The sequence below is a fragment of the Brachyistius frenatus genome, unplaced genomic scaffold (genome assembly GCF_029030835.1).
Source record: "Brachyistius frenatus isolate BFR_SWC_R1_liver_20210118 unplaced genomic scaffold, ASM2903083v1 Contig_22, whole genome shotgun sequence".
In the NCBI taxonomy this organism is placed as follows: Eukaryota; Metazoa; Chordata; class Actinopteri; family Embiotocidae; genus Brachyistius; species Brachyistius frenatus.
This window is the reverse complement of record NW_027210621.1, coordinates 3,450,605-3,469,964: the sequence shown is the minus strand read 5'-3', so window position 1 is coordinate 3,469,964 and position 19,360 is coordinate 3,450,605. Positions and strand designations below refer to the sequence as shown.

General features: G+C 41.2%; 1 protein-coding gene across 4 annotated transcripts in view; it reads left to right on the top strand.

Moving 5' to 3' along the window:
- Positions 1 to 19,360, top strand: part of unc5a (unc-5 netrin receptor A) — a 135,036-nt gene that overhangs the window by 56,003 nt on the left and 59,673 nt on the right. For all 4 annotated transcript variants that reach the window (XM_069696969.1, XM_069696968.1, XM_069696967.1 and 1 more), the window contains exon 2: positions 10,306 to 10,521. In XM_069696969.1, coding sequence (XP_069553070.1) covers positions 10,306 to 10,521 — 216 coding nt within the window. The remainder of the gene's footprint in view (positions 1 to 10,305; positions 10,522 to 19,360) is intronic.

The window sequence follows — 19,360 nt, the reverse complement described above, 5'->3', positions numbered from 1 at the left end:
GGACGGGAAGTCATATCTGATAACCAGCTATGCCTTTCATTTCTAGACAGGTTCACGCGTATCTACATAATTCCCAGTTATAGTTCTCTTTCAGGTCTGCAGCCTGTGGATTTAAGTCTGTTATTTGTGAACATGCAGTATTGTGGTAAACACATGCCTTTTTTAATAATGCTGCTGCTATGTGTCTGCATTTCTTACAGTTAGAGCAATTATTATTCTTGTCTTGTTTTCATTCTCATTAAAATGGGCAGAAACTATTTTTAGTCATGTTAGCCGCATGGCGATAAAGTTAGCACCCGCTGTCTGTCCACTGCTTTGGTTAATTTGGATTTCTGTGAAATTTGGTTCCCAGAGGATTAATCCTACTAACAATTTTGTGCTTTTAAGTAAAATGTTGGATGGATTGCTATGAAATCCATTTGATTATAAACCAAAACAAATTTATGGAGCTACATAAAAGATGAGATTTTTCTTAATTTAGAAGATCTTGGCATACTAACTAACACGTTAGTTCGGTCCCAGTTACATCAGGTGTAAACATGCAACCTGTATTTCAATAATGACCGAATGAAGAAATTTGTCTTTTCAATTAACGCCTGGCATTAAGGATCCTTTCTGTTCTCTTATTTCTGCCTGCATTGTGATTAATTCTCAATTGGCAAATTAGAGATGTAACTGACACATCCCAGGTCAATAAACGATGTGGCATGACAGCTTTTTTCATGCTTAACCAATATTTCAAACTTTTTTTTAAGAATGTTTTAAGAATATTGTTGGGATGGGTACTGGGGCTTTCACAAAATACTTGCATACCATTTTTGATAAATAATCCTCAGTAATGTGGATATAATGACGAAGTGTGTAAAGGCAAGTAGAGCAGCTACAGGCTGCAGGCTGGTAAAATGACATCACTTTACTGTAATGCAGCCTTTAGAAACAGGAATATTACAGTATTAACCTGTCAAAAATCTAAGACAATATCTAGTCTCATCACGATACGATAAAATATTGATATATATGCTGTGCGGATTGCTTTTACTTCTGCCTGAGATTCAATCACATTACTAGCCAGAGCTTTGTATTCCATACACAGTGTATTAACAAGTGTATTTCTTTTCTTTTTCCAATGAGAGCATCCAGAACCAGATCACATGTTAATGCCATTTGTATCTTGTCTTGTTAAAATAATGAAGTTCAATGCGACTGCCTAGTCAATCTGTAAACCAGTGACAGTTGCCCTCTATACTTAAGCATGTGTTTGTGCTAATGTTAGTGGCGAACTGTAAATGAGTCCCATTGCACATTGTGTCACCACTCCGAGGACTGGTGGCTTAGTAAATTGGAAAAGTTGGTGCTGGCATTGTGTTACGGCTATCAGCGTTTGAGCAGGTGATGCTTTATCGCAGCTTTGTTATGGATCATATCTTTGTGTTGTGTTCTAATTCTCCGTCCGATGCTGAGGAGCCTCCGAAGCTCCGTCACACTAATTAGACGATGCGAGTCATTCTCCATTTGTTCCGACCTGGATCTTTACCTGGAGGACAATAAATGATGAGACGCAGAGGAGGAAAAGAAAAGAACAGGCAGGTCGAGGGGGTTGATGAGTGTCGCAGCGGCCCGTTTTACAATGGTCAAAACACCTCAGAGCATAATGAACAACTTTAAGGAGCTTGTGCAGACATCAGCAGTTATACACTCTTCATTTGTTATTTTGCCAACATATTTCATTTGTTTTACAGACCCTAAATTGGTAGTGTATTATCTGTGAGGACATGCTGCAAGGCCAGCTGAGAGAGAACATGTTTTATCTAATTGTAAAACTCCAAGTAACACTATTTGTAACATGAGAAATGGGATGCAGTGAGTTTCATTACAGCACTGAATTGCAATTTGTAGTGTTTTGTTTAGTTTTTCCAGCATTGTGAACAATATAGATTGACACCATTTGATTATTTTAAGGTTTGTGGCTCTTGATCATTACAGCGGTCTGCCTCACTTTCTGCAGTTTGAATTGTCCTCCATTTGTAAAATGGAGTGTGAGAAACTTCTCATTTTAGCTGTAGGCATATCCAGTAATTAAAGGATTAATTTGGTAATCTAAATTGTCTCGACTTTTTTTCTCCTCCTTCCTCCCATTATTTCCCAACTTCCATTTCAAAGATTTAAGAATGCCTACATTCCTTCTCCGTCTGCATTTCTCTTTCTTCCCATGCCTGCTCCGACTTCTATAATCAACTTGCTTCGGGATAACCTCGTTTCCGGCTAAGCGTAAGGGGACGACAAATCCGTGAGCGTGTGCGTGCCTTGGATGGCAAAGACTGCGACTGCGAGTGCCCCTCCTGACAGCTCAGGATGTCTTCAGTTCCTTTGAGGATTGCATGTAGTTATTAAGTCAAATGTGTTTAAATCTCTGTGGCTCTTTTGAGAAACATCATGCAACGAAGTGCCAAATAGGTGAAGCTTTGAAGAATTGAAGGCATTTACATCACCAGTTTTGCTACAGCGAAGCATTCTGGATCTTCTTCGAAAATGAGCCCTCTGTCAAGTGTTCGTCATGTCTGCACAGGCTTTACACGAGTAGAATATTTTTCTCCTCAGCTTCTTTGATTTCACCAAAATATTTTGTAGCTCCTTTTCATTTTTAAAGACTTTGAATTGAATTTCATGTTTTTTCAGCCAGATATTTTGCATGGTTGAAATGACCTTTTACACCGAGTGTTCCAAGTGTTAAATAGATGTGTGATGCAACTCTCTGAGTGATAATGTTTCTTGAGCCGACAACAAGAAACAAGAAATAATTTTTAGACAAACGCACTCAAAAAAAAGCGCATTTGGGTAACTAATAATGCAACTTGATCTTTGCTTTCCTCTGGGTTTGAATTATGTATTTTAGTTGAAACTAAGCTTTTCATCTCTTTAGGAGATGCTATTTAATATGAGGTCATGATCAAAAGTTTATTTTCTTCACAAAGCAGCTAAACGCTCTCCCACTTAATTTGCAATTAAAGAGGACAGAATAAAATGTAACATGAATAAAATAGCTGAGAATTTTCTAGTGCAGGCTTCAGTTCATTGGACGTCACACCCAGTGATTAAACCACTGATTGTTTGAGAGGCAGATTTAGTCCCAAAACTGGACTGCTTGTGGAAACATCTGAAAGTGAACGAGGACAAAGCATCAGCTGTGGCACTTCAGTGATGAATATGATTATTTCTTTTAATTTGGAGATTCCACACTATTAATGATGCTTCTAAGAATAGAGAGTGTGGTTTCACAATCGAAGGCTAGACCGTATAACTATTTCAATCGAAACGATGAATTTGTCACGCACTCTTGCTGTTACCTACACAATTCAGGCTCCCAGCTGTTTATCTGGTTCGGCATCACGTTCAGCCATTTATTCACACCCATTTGCACAAACATGCGCATTTATGCAGACAAATATACAGACACACATGCAGCCGGTCTCACTGACAGTCACTTTCAAGACGGCGTCGCCTTGAAAGGTGAGCTGAAGCGAAGATGTCGTTGGTGGTGCCGCTGATAGATGGCACAAAGTTGCTTCCCTGCGTTGACCCCTCCACTGAAGTTTTTACTTCAAATAAATGAGCAGAAAAATTGATAAATAGGAATCAACATTCTGGAATAAGCAGATGTATAAGCTCCTGTTCAAAGGTGTAAAGCTCGTTAAATAGTGTTGCTGTGCTCCATATTTACACAACAGCTCCAACATTTTTTCTTTTCCCTTTTGTTGACAAACATTTTAGTGACACATCTCAAAAAGCAGCATTTAATCATTCAAAGAGCTGCCTATTTGAGTAAAGATGATTTATGTTGCCTGCTTTTGATGGCAATTCTCAAAGTTGACAATGTGACCCGAGCTTCAGGAGTGAATCTATCATGGAAATATTCCTGTCAGGAACACTGTAGGCAGCCTGTTATTAGGATCCTCAATGAATATATGCAAACAGACATACAGTCCTGCATCAGTGTACATGCTTACCAGCCAATTTTGTTTTCAATTAAATGGGTGAAGATTATAATAATGTGGCATGTGTGAAAATAATTTCCATATTCACTCCCATCCTCCCAGGGCCATCTTCTCCTTCTGTCCTTCAGTCTCTGATTTCTTTTCTTTTTTTTTGTCAAGCCTCTCTGTATCCTCCTTCCTCCGATACAAATGTGATATGATGAAGTTTAGGTTGCTATGGGTGCCAGCTCCCCTACATGTTTATTTAATGCCTCGCAGCTGTTTCCATACAAGTGCATATTTGCTGACAGTAATTGATTGTTTTCCATACCAACCCTAATCACCAGGAATATTGCATGGTATCAGAATTTGTTTGTTTCATAGCATTGCTGTGCAAACCTGCTCTTTTTTTGTTTGCATAAATAGCCCTGCATCTGTCATTGATTGAAAGACAAAGCTGTTTGTTAGCAGCTTTTCGTCCTCTTCTGCATCCTTGTCCTTTATATTTTGCATACATGCACGATTTTTTTTTAGGCTTCCTGTGTGTATTTCGGCCACCATGATAGTGTCTATGCGGCATACGTGAACATGTGTTTGAAACATGACAAGTGTGTGTGGTTGAAGGACTGCTTGTTGAAGCATGGTTGTCTCATTGAAAAATGTATTTTGAATCCCAGACATGTGAGGAGTAAATGTTTGTCATCTGGGGACAAACATCAGTCTGCCGTCCTCCACATTATATATGATGGTGGATGATGCTTTTTTTCCTTTACAGACCCCATTTCTATTTCTTTTCATGTGTTTGATCACTATGTTGTCACAGTTGTACTGACAGTGACATGAAGAGTGCTCCTGTTCCCAGAACCCTTATGTACATACAGTGGGTACGGAAAGTATTCAGACCCCTTTAAATTTTTCACTCTTTGTTTCATTGCAGCCATTTGCTAAAATCAAAAAAGTTCATTTTATTTCTCATTAATGTACACTCAGCACCCCATCTCGACAGAAAAAAACAGAAATGTAGAAATTTGTGCAAATGTATTAAAAAAGAAAAACTGAAATATCACATGGTCATAAGTATTCAGACCCTTTGCTGTGACACTCATATTTAACTCACATGCTGTCCATTTCTTCTGATCCTCCTTGAGATGGTTCTACTCCTTCATTGGAGTCCAGCTGTGTTTAATTAAACTGATTGGACTTGATTAGGAAAGGCACACACCTGTCTATATAAGACCTTACAGCTCACAGTGCATGTCAGAGCAAATGAGAATCATGAGGTCGAAGGAACTGTCCAAGGAGCTCAGAGACAGAATTGTGGCAAGGCACAGATCTGACCAAGGTTACAAAATAATTTCTGCAGCACTCAAGGTTCCTAAGAGCACAGTGGCCTCCATAATCCTTAAATGGAAGAAGTTTGGGACGACCAGAACTCTTCCTAGACCTGGCCGTCCAGCCAAACTGAGCAATCGTGGGAGAAGAGCCTTGGTGAGAGAGGTAAAGAAGAACCCAAAGATCACTGTGGCTGAGCTCCAGAGATGCAGTAGGGAGATGGGAGAAAGTTCCACAAAGTCAACTATCACTGCAGCCCTCCACCAGTCGGGGCTTTATGGCAGAGTGGCCCGACGGAAGCCTCTCCTCAGTGCAAGACATATGAAAGCCCGCATAGAGTTTGCCAAAAAACACATGAAGGACTCCCAGACTATGAGAAATAAGATTCTCTGGTCTGATGAGACCAAGATTGAACTTTTTGGCGTTAATTCTAAGCGGTATGTGTGGAGAAAACCAGGCACTGCTCATCACCTGCACAATACAATCCCAACAGTGAAACATGGTGGTGGCAGCATCATGCTATGGGGGTGTTTTTCAGCTGCAGGGACAGGACGACTGGTTGCAATTGAAGGAAAGATGAATGCAGCCAAGTACAGAGATATCCTGGAAGAAAACCTCTTCCAGAGTGCTCTGGACCTCAGACTGGGCCGAAGGTTCACCTTCCAACAAGACAATGACCCTAAGCACACAGCTAAAATAACAAAGGAGTGGCTTCGGAACAACTCTGTGACCATTCTTGACTGGCCCAGCCAGAGCCCTGACCTAAACCCAATTGAGCATCTCTGGAGAGACTTGAAAATGGCTGTCCACCAACGTTCACCATCCAACCTGACGGAACTGGAGAGGATCTGCAAGGAAAAATGGCAGAGGATCCCCAAATCCAGGTGTGAAAAGCTTGTTGCATCATTCCCAAGAAGACTCATGGCTGTACTAGCTCAAAAGGGTGCTTCTACTCAATACTGAGCAAAGGGTCTGAATACTTATGACCATGTGATATTTCAGTTTTTCTTTTTTAATAAATTTGCAAAAATTTCTACATTTCTGTTTTTTTCTGTCGAGATGGGGTGCTGAGTGTACATTGAGAAATAAAATGAACTTTTTTGATTTTAGCAAATGGCTGCAATGAAACAAAGAGTGAAAAATTTAAAGGGGTCTGAATACTTTCCATACCCACTGTACATTATATTCACAATGATTACTATATAAAGACACAGAGTGCTTTAAAAAGCATCAGAACAGCACTTGAACAAACCCACTCTGAAGAAAAACGTCAACCAGCAAAGTGTTTGAGACAAATTTGATCTTGGCTTTGTTGTTAATGGTAGCTAAACATGAAAATATTTAATATTCTGGGTAGTAATTTTAATTGAATTAATTTCAGAGGACATCGTAAGGCACTGATGGTGTCATAAAACACTTGTTATAGCGGCTGTTCATCACTGTGATGTAAATTATGTCGTGATTGCTCAATGATGCTTTCCTTCAGGGACATGATGTCGAAAAAAAAAAATGTAATTGGCTCCAAAGGGCACATGATGTGTTGGTGCCGTGAGGGAGAAACACAAAAGAGGGTTATTTCCTCTCCGGCTGTGATTTTTCTCCCTGCTGACATCCTCATACTGTGGTCCGTTCTGCAGTTCTGTTTTTTTTTAAGTAGATAGGAGAGAAATTTTAAAAATAAATGCTTATTTTACAAATGGCGATAAGACATGTCAACAGTAAGCAGCACGCTGACACCAGCAGAAGACGAGGGAGGATTTGTACGGGGGAATTTTGTTTCAAAATGAGACTTGAGATTTCTGTCTATACAAAAAAAGATACCTACTCCTGGAAAGTGATACAGTAAGTGACATTAAAGTAAAAATCATTATGAAATATTGATGATGGCAGGTAACAAAAGGGATTTACCAAACGGCAACATTTGTGAAAATCTAATCCTGTATGCTTTTTGAACTGCAGCGGTGTGCGCACATAGATCATGGTTACAGTGATGATAGGAATATCCCCTCTTTTTAGATTTTTAAATATATTTCCAAGTGCGTTTTGACTGCATCGTAAACACTTCATCATCTCCTCCTCCTGTGGATGCATTCAGTCCCTGACTTGGGAGTTGACGTGGTCAGCTGGACAGATGAGACATGAGGTCTGTGTGCAGCAGGAAATCTGCCCTGGACATCATGGCTCAGCACACTGACAGCTGGTGCACCCTTGTTGTGTGTGTGTTTGTGTGTGTGTTTTAGGTCAGATGAAGTGGGTCTCGAGAGAAATGCAGCTGCAGACAAACATCAGGTCAAAACTGGGTGTGTTTCATTTAAAACGTACAAGAATACAAAATATTCTCCGGGATTCTTTTTTTTTTTTTTTTTTATGTAACTGTCGGTGGGCCCTGGCAACACATCCACCATGTTGTATCCATTAATTTATTGTCATTGGCCGTACGATCAACAGGGGAGACATTCAGTGTCCAATGTTTGTTTGTGCGTGTGCAAAATGATCTGGCAACGGGCTCAGATGCATTTGGCAATTAATGACGGCCTTAGCCGATCACACTCAGTGGAATCTAATGCAGTGCCCATAGTGCTGCTGTATGTCTATTTGATTTGTGCATTGACCCGCAAGAAGTCTGTTAAGTGGCTGATACTCTGTGTGTGTGTGTGTGTGTGTGTGTGTGTGTGTGTGTGTGTGTGTGTGTGTGTGTGTGTGTGTGTGTGTGTGTGTGCGCGTGTGCGCGCGCGCACGTTGACTTTGAAGTATGTTGTGCCGTGACAATAATCTAAGCCAATTTACTACAGATCAACCCTCCATTATGGCTTTGACATAAAGCAGTGCGTGACTAGAATGCCCTCCCATAAAATGACAATTTACTTCTCGAAAGAAATTACGCGTTTAACCTCATTAACCTAAAGTACATGTTCTAAAATGGAAGACTAACCCCCACCCTTTTAGTGATTCACACAAGCGCCCTCACCCTCAAACACAAAGTGGAAACATCATCAGAAGTTGAGAGTTCGTGCTGAATGTGACCGCACAAATGAGGAGCCAGCGGCGAGTTAACGGCATCAGGAGTTCATCAAGTCATTCTCACAACTCGTCAGGCTCCTCGGGTGGCGTTGGTTTCGCTCTCTGTTTCAACATCATCTGTCTTCTATAAGATGATTAACCTGGCAGGTGTGGGGTGAGTCTCACCCACTGTTTTAGTGAGCTGTCGTCTTCAGTCTGCAGGGAGTACAGGGGGTCAAGCCCAGCCAGCTAATGGCCGCGGTCACAGAGCTGGAAGCTGGCCCATTAGAAGAAGCCGCCATCATTAGAACCAACACATTTTCAAACAGGCTGACCTACTGATCTTGCGCTTTTTATTTGCAAAACTTTTGACTCTCCTTTAAAGCAATTATACTCACTATTTCTGATGAACTGTGGCCTTTTCCTCGACACCACGAGATGAGAATCTTACATACGTCGCGGCTAATGTCGGGCAGTTATGTTGTCATAAAAGAAAAGCTGCTGTATTTTTCTCTGCAAATGCATACAATAAGAAAATGTCATCGGAAAATGGGGACAATGGCAAAGTGTCAGCAAGTGATGTATGTCGTTCATTGGACACAGAACATTTAGTTTTCATTAAGAGTTAAACATGTACATGAAACATTAACGGGGTTCAGCTGCGGCAGCAGCGGCGTTTCACTATATCTCATCCTGATAAATTAGCAACTCAGCACACAGGGGTGAAGAAAAAAAGGGAAAGAAAGAGAGACATTAATATAATGTGTAGTGGAACTGACAGATAATGTCTTTATCTAAAGATTGGTATTTCATGATGCAACGTAATATTATCCCTGACCCGGGCATCAGCAAGCTGTAAGGATGAACAAAGGCTGGGTGAGGGAGGAGAGCACGAGAGGAGAGAAAGGTCAGCTTGAGTGTTGCCGTTTCATTATGAGAGATGTGGACTCCCGTCCTCTCCTGCTGCACAGGGAGTGATGGAGACGGTTGTTAATGCCTGATCTGTCAGCCATATTGGATACAGGGCAGTAAATTAATATTACACTCCTTTTAAAGGGGTTTTATTTTGGGATTTACTGGTCTCCCCTGAGTGTCGGTGGTGTAAAGAGGTTATTTCCCTCTTTCTACTCTGTTCTGTGTCCTCTCGCTATCTCTCGCACAAGCCTAATATGTTTAGAGAGGGAGAAACTGTGTTCGTGGAGGAAGGATGCGTGCGCTGTAGGCTCTTTTGTGTCGTTCAGCATTTGTATTGAACATTTTTCAGCGAGCACAGAACTCTGCTGTGAACTGTAGTATTGTCCAAGCAAGGACAGCTCCTGTAGCTTTGCACAGTGGAGCTATATCTTTCCTATTATTTCTATCCATAAGTCCTCAATGTCATGTAAGATTCTGTAATTATAAAGAAAACATGTATAGTATATAGGAAGTGATTCTGAGTTAACAGACTGTCTAGCTGTCAGTCATCTTTAACCTCCCTGCCTCCTGCCCTGTCGTGCTTAATATGGGTAGAGTTAGAGTCCTGGTTGAAGAGCCGTATAACACAGTGTGAAGTGGCCTAGTCGCTGAGACGGGATTTATGGCTGCTGGTCCATCAGCGGTGATGTTAAAGGGCTTTGATTAAGAGCTGGAGTAAAGACATGGACGACACTCTCCCTCTGACCCAGCCAAGAGCACACAAGGCCGAGCTCTGTCACTGCCAACTCTCCTCCGTACAACTCTGACTCTCTTTTTTCACTCTGTCTGTCCTTCTGTGTCTGTCTTCTTCAGCCTCTTTCATATGCATATGTATGAGCTGAAATTCACCAAGGACACTGAATCTCTGCATTAGATATTTGCTGCATTTTCGCTCAGTAGATAGGCAGTCACAACCACGAGGCACGAAAAGGTTTCAGCTCCTGCCTTCATGACAACTTGAAAAGCTTTAAAAGCTTTTTTCAGTTTTATTTGGCATCCCTCTAAAATCTCTGCTTTTTTCTTTTCTTTTTTTTTTTTATTCTCCAAGGCTCCGAACATGCCGCCACAGCAACACTTCCTGGCACCTTCTCGGACCAGTTACCTCGCTTCCTAGTGGAGCCTGAGGACGAGTACATCGTGAAGAACAAGCCGGTGACTCTGACATGCCGCTCCACCCCCGCTACACAGATCTACTTTAAGTGCAACGGCGAGTGGGTTCACCAAGACGACCACTTGATTGAGCGGATTGTTGATCCAGCCACAGGTACACGAATCAACACTGTTTTCCATCCAAACAATTCATTTCCATTTAATTTTGGCTAAAATGTGCATCTTTGTTGGCATTTTTTTCAGCTGAGCTGAGCAGTGTTTTCACCTGTGTTCCGATGTTGTCTGTTGCAGATGTTTGACATGTGCAACTTTATAGATACATTATGTAAAGTGCTTGTGTGCCAAAACTAAGGTTTGCAATTTGCCAGTGATTTCTGTGCTCCATCAGGCTCTTGGCTTATCCTCCAGCCTATTTAGCCTGCCAGACTCATAATAAGCACATTGGTTTCAGTCTCAGAAATCTTCTCGATCACCTTGGAGACCTGTTTGTTTTTCTCTCTGTTGTGCTGCAATCGTCCGCCTCCGCCATCAGCGTCATAAACATGTATGACACTAATGTGGTGTGATTCAGCAGCGATCTGCAAATTCAAACCACCCATTCACAGTCCTGACAACTGATTGGGAAAGAGAAACGTGGAAATGACAGGATTTGGGTTTTTTTTTCCCAAGGGGGAGCAGGAAGACACACACACACACACACACACACACACACACACACACACACACACACACACACACACACACACACACACACACACACACACACACACACACAAACACTAGAAGCACTCTCAGATTCGTAGATATACATAAACACATGTTTAAAAATAGGATAATGCCCAGCAACTGAGATCTTACAACAACAAAAAATGACACACCAATCAGCTGCTGCACACATATAAATGAAAATACAATGGCAAAGCAGGCAAATCTGAAGGGAAATTTAATCAGAAATGCAGCAATTTATATGCACACGTCACCTCTCTGTTTTAAGATAAAGAGCTCACGGTGTTAACATTTTATCCATCTGGTCTACAGAGTTTAGAATTAACATGCAGCAGCTCCACAAATGTAGGCAAAACCTGTCTAAAAGATGTCTTTGGTATCTAACTCTACGAGTCGAAGTGTGAATTCAACCTGACACGTTTGTGGGTAAGGATTTCTTCTAGTCTCCCACACTGAGGCTTTGATTGGTGAAAGTACTGACTTCTCTTTTTTTTTCTAATTAAAAACAAAACAAAAAGAAGCTTTTTTTAATTATTATTTTAGACTATGTGAGTGACTTTGAGACATAGGGGGAGATTTAAACTTCACTTCTCTCCTGTACAGGATCTGTTTTCTTGTGCTGTAGATGTTAGAAGAGACTACAATATGGCTGTATATTTCCATAGAGTCTAGTTTATGTCACTGCGTGGGCACATTGAGTGCAGGTGAAAGAGGAACTGAATACACGTTGCATCTTGTTTATAGCTCTTCATGTCATGCCCCACAACCTTTGCTGTCACTCACACACAGTCTTCCCATTGGTTTGATTTTGTTTTATCTCGTGCATGAGACATTTTAGAGTCAGTCTCTTGTAAATAATGGCTATAAAAGAGTCTGAAAAGTTAATTAGTTCCGTTTTGAAAAGGGAATGCGAGCGCACAGTGGAGCATTTGTGGATTTGCATCATTAGGAAGAAATTGTCAGTGAGTCAACAGTGAGAAAATTTGATCTTCCTTCTTGTATTGTTCATTAACAGTTCTTTTCTCACAGTTTCTTACAGTTGTTGAGGGGAGTGATACAAATGAGAATTGCTATGATGAATGGGACAGATAGATGGGTGTTTTTGTTGATCCCAAGTTGGAAAATTATTTTTAGAGCAGCAACTTATCAAGGCGTTGCACAGGAGCAGTAAGTATACATATAAACAAAGCGTTGATATTGAAAGAAAAAAAAGTGTTGCAAATTTACTAGCAATAGGTCATCTCACTCACCAGATGTAGGCTGCTGGTATAAACCTGCAACCCAATTATTTCAGTCAACATTCTCCTTTTCCGCTATCTGTGTCTTACCATGTTCAAAATCCCCGTCACGACACGAGACAACAACTACCTCTGACACACTGAAATTGGGAAGTTTTGACAAAGATTTGGATCATGCAGTAAAGCATGTCTGTTTGGGTATTGTTCTGGGATTTAGACATTTTAATGCCACGGTTCGCCTCCCAACGTCATCGTTGCTGCATCCTGCACTTACTGCTGCCTAAAACGATTATGATTGCTTGAAAAGAAAAAATTCAAATAAGCCTGAGAGTTTTTCGTCTTGAAGAGAATGATGTATGGTTGCAGGCAGACTATTCTACAGTACCGGCACAGCACGATGGAGCACAGAGCCTGGTTGTGTGAGACTCAGCCATAGGTAAACTTAAAGCCTTAAAGACATACAGCTGAAGTACCTGATTGTTTTATTACTTTTCTGTGAAAAAAAACGTGTTCCTTTTTGTATTACTGTCAGTGTGTTGACGTGCACTTAAGTAACCAGGTGAAAGACAGCTCTGTTCAGTAAGCTGCTTTCTTAAATGCAATTTTAACAAGAAACCTGGTTTCCAGAATCACAGCAGAAGATTAAAGAAACTCAACGTTCCCATGGAGATTTGTCCTAAAGACTGCAGATTTCTCTGCCATGTTTGTGGGTAACCGCTTTTCTAAGCAGCTTCCAAGACTCCATGTGCATTACAAAAGACAGGAGACAAGGAAAGTGTGACAGCAGTGCAGCTGGCAGAGAGGAGAGATAATTAATATAAATACTTCCAACTCAAGTGCAGCTGAAATTGAAATTAACACAAGCACTGTAGAAACTTTAAAGTGGAAGTCTAAATAAGTCAGCTGACTCATTGATAGAGGAAAATATTCTTTCTCTTCCTGCCACACAGTGTCTTCGCCCTCTAATAAGTTCAAATAAACATGCAGTTAAACAATTTTCTGATTACCTGCAGGACCTTGATTCCTAAGAGGGATTTATCATCTGTTTGAACTTCATGTCAAAAGGTCGGATGTTATCAGGAACTCTCTCCCTCCTCCCCTGTCCTACGTCTGATGGGGGGGGGGGGGAGCAGTGATGTCCACTATATGTAACTTTCTGAAACTGACGATCAGATATTCAGACCCACTTCACGCCGTGATTAGCTAGCTGTGCAGCGGTCAGTCAGGGCCCAGGCATTGTACTTTTCACTCAAGCTCTTTTTTTCTCAATTATTTTGAACACTTGTCATGAGTACTTCTCAGTGTGACTCTATCGATGACTCTCTGGAGAGATTGTCTGAAAATGTGCACTGTTATCTCTATCTTTATAAAATATCCCTCGTGCTCCCTTCATCCTTTCTTTGATGGTCGGCTGTTCACTCCACCTTCAGAACGACTGTGAGCACATTTGATTTCCGATATGGTCGAACATCTGAAGAACTCCACCCGAAGATCAACCATGTTGATCAACATGAACATCATGTAAACCCACGGATTGTCTGATATACAATCACTGGATTTTAGCAGCCCTCAGTTGGATGACATTGTGGATCACCAACTTTGATCTGGGGAATATGAATTGTGTTTTGTCAATAGCCAAAGAACATGATGTGGCCCATAAACTGCTGATTTTATGGGAACATCACATTACTAATGAAACATTGCTCTGCCAATGTTTAATGATGATGGACCATTTGCCATGTGGTTATGAACTGTTATAGTGAGCATTCATTTGTCTGTGAAACAAATCCGTCGTGCTGCGTGCCACCGGACCCCCGCAGCAGCGAAGTGCTCCGGCTCTACAAACCCCACGAAGTTCCAAGGCTCCCTCTTAGCTCTGCACATCACTCTGTGGTCCCACTGCCTTTGATGATGAATGTCTCATATGTGGAGCTGTGCCGTTATGAAGGACATGCGGTTGTCCAGAGGTATGGCTGCTCCAAGGTACCCACATCGATCTCTCAAACACTTGTGCTGTTTAATGTCACCGCTGCCTGGAGGAGTTTACTGATGGCTCTGTCTAATCCCCCTTCCTGCTGGAGACATGTGAGGCGCACACATCCAACTGCACTAAAGCTGTGTGTGTGTGTGTGTGTGTGTGTGTGTGTGTGTGTGTGTGTGTGTGTGTGTGTGTGTGTGTGTGTGTGTGTGTGTGTGTGTGTGTGTGTGTGTGTGTGCGTGCGTGCGTGCGTGCGTGCGTGCGTGCGTGTGTGTGTGCTTGCGTGTGTGCTTGCGCGTGTGTACGTGCAGCTTGTCAGGCTGTCCTCTCACACTGGTCGTCACAGTCACACTGGACTCTAAACTCACACCTGTTGCCAAGCAACCAGGACTTCTGTCACACCAGAAGCTGCCTGATATCAACATGATGCCTTGAGGAGTTGGAGACATATCCAAGTTAAAAAAAAAAAAAAAAAAAGATTGACAATTATAGTGGAACAGAGAAAAATCGCCTTCTCAAAATAACATATTTCTTTGAGAGCAACTTTAAAAATGTTTTTTTTTTACTTGACACTTAAAGGTCACCTCTGCCCATTTACACCCAGAACAATTCATGCTTCTTTTCTCTAATAACATAGACAGAGATGTAAGTACCATGTGTGCCCCTGTGACCAGCAAACAACAATCAAAAAGGTCCTGAGATATCAGACACTGATTGCAATTCTTATCAAGGATCCCTTTTTATTTGTTATGTAAATGACAAAATTAAAAAATAATGGAAATTGCATGTAGACACATTGGAGTCAAGATTCCTTGCTGGAGATGGTGTGCACATTTGTTGTTCAATAATATTCTTCTTCCAGTATTTGATAGAGGAGAGGCCCAACAATGAAGTTTTGAGTTTTGAATATATTGTTAGAAGCAGACGTCCATTTGAAAAACTACTAATAAATGTAAACTTTCGGTAGAAAAAAAAATCCCCCGTGAGCACCCTGGCTAAGATAAGCAGGGATAACAAGTTACAGACAGACATATGACAAAAAAAATTCTAAAAGTAGTGAACAAGATTTTATCCTAACAACAACCTAAATGGCACCGACACACTGGCTAACAACATTAAAAATAACCATGTCTAATCCAAAACAATAAATTATCGATACGAACAAAATATTTAAAAACATCCCAAAACATTAAAAGCTTCTTGCAGCAGTGATTTACATTTCCAAAGAGAAACCACGTTTTGTAATTTTAGATCTACAATAACTGCTGAAGGCTCCAGGCAGATGGAGCAAATAAAAGAAAGATAAGGTTAAATTTGACCACAGTGGGGGAAAAAAAACAATTAGTGTTGCAACTTAAAATCTATTGAGCAGTCTTCATTTCTTTAAATAGGAACGAGCCGCGCAATATGATTACTTACCGTTTACTATCATATACATGACTCTTCCGTATCATTTACACTGAGGTAGCTCTCCCTTAACATTTCAGGGTGTTAGACTTGTTTGGGTAATATTACAAATCACAGAGCACGCTTTATGACAATGTTAGACTATCATTCTTTATTATTTTTGCTTCAGTGTGAGTTGCCAGGTATTTCCTTCACTGTATAAACCAGTAATAGATATCATTGTTTTATTTTGTCAAAGACATTATATTATGTCATATATCAATATCACCCTGTAACACACCTCCCAAGCTTCAAAGTAAGATTAATAAGATACATTTCTCTGCATGCAAGAATGATGCATCATTTTTTTTGTTTGCTTATAAACTTAATTATTTTCTATAAATTAAATGATTATTAAAAACCTGCTACATTCGATGGCTCCCTGTGTGTTCAAAAATGACTAAAGCAGTGAGAAACGTTTTTTTATACTTCTGTCTGGGACACCAGTAGAAAATCGAACAAGACGGCCTGTTTCCAAATGCATGTCCGATCACCAGTGCACTTGAAGCAACCTTACATCGTCTGCTGTGGACCGGCAAAGAAAACGTCAAGGGATTCCTGAATTCCTAATGACTTTTTATGCATGCATCTCTTACTTAAAGAATATGAAATAGAAAAACAAACTGATCAAAGAGAGCCAAAGCCATAATCGATAATGCCCTCACCTTCACACTGCAGAGCAGAGTTGAAGAAATATCAAATGCATAACTGTTTCAGAGATGAACCGATCTGACCCAGCACAGCAGAAGCAATATTCAGCAAACTCCGTCCATGTGCTGTCCCAGCAGACTCTGTCTGCAAACGTCAAAGTAACTGGAAGGGTTTGAATTAATAACTAGCCCAGGTCTGAAGTGCAGGCATGTTTCAGTCAGACTGCTCAGTAGTCAGAGCTCAGGCGCAGAAAACATGACATGTGGATAACTGTCTGCAGCTGACATGACCTCTGGCCTCATCAGACAGGTCTGTTTATTGAAAGTGATTTAGTGCAGGGAAGACAAAAGAGCTGCTCCAGCTGACTGTGAGTGTTCCTTACTTATAGTCAGACTTACTTACACACCTTTGTATTGCGTGAACACTTTGGCCCCCTTCGCACACACATACACACTCACATCCCTGCAGGCACACACACACACACACACCCCACTTATTTCAGAAACTCTTTTGAACATGGAAAAGGAAAGAGATGTCACAATTTGTCCTTCCTCTCCTGGTTTCAATGTCTCAATGTCCAATATCGATCCATCCACGAGTCTATCGGTTCTCATTACCTGTCCTCAGTAACTTATCTCAATTGTTATGGCTGCGACTGCTTCCGAAGCCCCGGCCAGCTCTGTGTCTTTCCCAGGTCAGAGGGAGGAGACGTCTGGCCGGTCCTAATAAAGACATATCCCCTCCGAACAAATCAATGCTGACAGTGTGTTTGCATAGATTAGGAGATTCTCCCACACTATGATTTCTCATCAGACACATGATGAGGTGAAGTGAGATTGGCATTTGAGCGGAAGCTTGTTGTGTGGGCCAGACTGATTTGATTGTGTTTGCATTTCATCTGCCAGCATTGATGGAAACGATTTTGATCCGTGCTTCGCATTGTCACCACAAAAGCAAACCCTCTCAGGTGGAAAATACATGCATTTCACATTCCTATTTCAATAAACCTCAGCAACTGCCTTATGAAGATGGGAGATTATATTTTCTTTGTTGATTGAAGCGGACGTCGACAAGGCTTCTACAAAGAAAATAGAAGATGATGGGAGGAAATATTGAAACGCTGCACATTTGCCTCGCACTTTATGAAATATTTTATAGTAGAATCGTATATACAATATTAATAACTGATATTCCACAAATCATTTAAATCCCCAGTGGGTAGGGAATACAACCCCCTTCTATATCCCCCAAGTTTATCAGCATCAGCTCCTGTCCTCTTTCAATCCTTTGAAGTCTAAATACCGCGTATGACGTAGTCAGTAAATCTTTTAAAGCCATCCATCACTTCTCGAATAGAACTGATGATGTGGTATGGCACCACATGCAAGGCTAACCCCGGTGTCTGCAGACCAGCCAGGATTCATTTGTATAAAATATGTATTTTCTGATTGACTAGATCCTGGATTGTAATGTGATGACATATTTAATTTCTGATCTAAGGGGGAGATAAGCTAGGCTTATCCGAAATGATCTGTAACCTTTATTTTAATACCACAATACTTATCCATGGTATTATAGCAGCCAATCACCTCTCTCACACAAGCTCTCCCCCCTGTCCCCTTCTCCCTCTTTCACTGTATCACACTTTTTTCTTTCCTTCTGCCTTCACATCTGTATAGGTCAACAACACGTGTGCAGATAAAGGCCTTTGCCTTCGCAGAAGACGAGGTCCATTTATGTGAATGACATTTATTTGAAAACGGCAAAAAGCCCACTGTCATTTTATTATTGTCACAATTCAATTCAGGACAGGAATTGTCACAGTGGTGCCGTGGCTGCCCAACAGTGATTAAACATGATCTTTAATGGAATATTGAACATCAGTTCTGCTGCAATTTAAGCAAAACCTGATAGGTCTGCGAGCCAGGATCTAATGAACAGAAGGAAATAAGAGAATCACGGGGGAAGAGGACAATATAGTCCTAAATGAACAAAATGGCCTTGTACCACCTGCTAAGCATCGATCAGTAGCCAAGGGGACTAATTGATAATGCATTATTAGCTGCTTCCCCATAATGGGACTTGTATTTCATCCTGTCCTTGATTGTGGGACAGAGGGGGAGGGATTTGGCAATGAAGCACTGAAAAACAGATGGCAAGGTGAATTGTTCCCATGACACATCTGCCAGCGAGTTCTATTAGACTTCTCCAGCAGGTCAGTCCGGTGTCGGCATCCGTGTATGTGTTTATGCGTGTGCTGGCAGACCTTACTCAAAGGAAAGCAACACACCTCGGAGTGCAAAGGGAGCCAAAGTGGATTTAATTGAAGCCCGTGTTTGTCTGGCTTTGAGACAACTGCAAGAGTGTTTGGAGCAGTGGGAGTAAAGCGAAGCAGGCAGAATTAAAACCCAACCAGCTGTGCTGATTGATCTCACCAGTAGAGCCATGCAAGGGCCAAACTTCTCAGTGCCTCCAACTTTGTGTTGACTCATATTTTTGGGGGGGAATTTGGGGTATGTTCCTTTTGAAGTTGGTCTTGACATGCAGGAATAATGAATTTCAACATTAAATGCAATTAGTGGAACAAAAGTGTGAAAAAAAAGATAATTGCCATTTGTCAAACAACAACGCTGCTGTTCCAATCTCCCACACGCACAGCCTTTGTCCTCCCACCAAAACATATTCCACGTCATCTCCGCGCTTTGCTTTCTCAAAAGTAATTTTGCATTTGTCAGTCTCACAAAAGCTGTGCCCTTGCTGGAAGTTGGAATGCATTCAGCAGTCTTAGTGGTTCTTTCTTCTACAGCCATTCAAATTGTTTATTTATCCTGTCTGGTAAAGACAGACATGTTATCAATACAGTCTGTCAAACCTGCATGTGTTTGCGTGTGACGTTTTGTGTTTAAAAGTCTGTGACCATGGGGAATTCATCGTTTTTCAATGATAACACACGT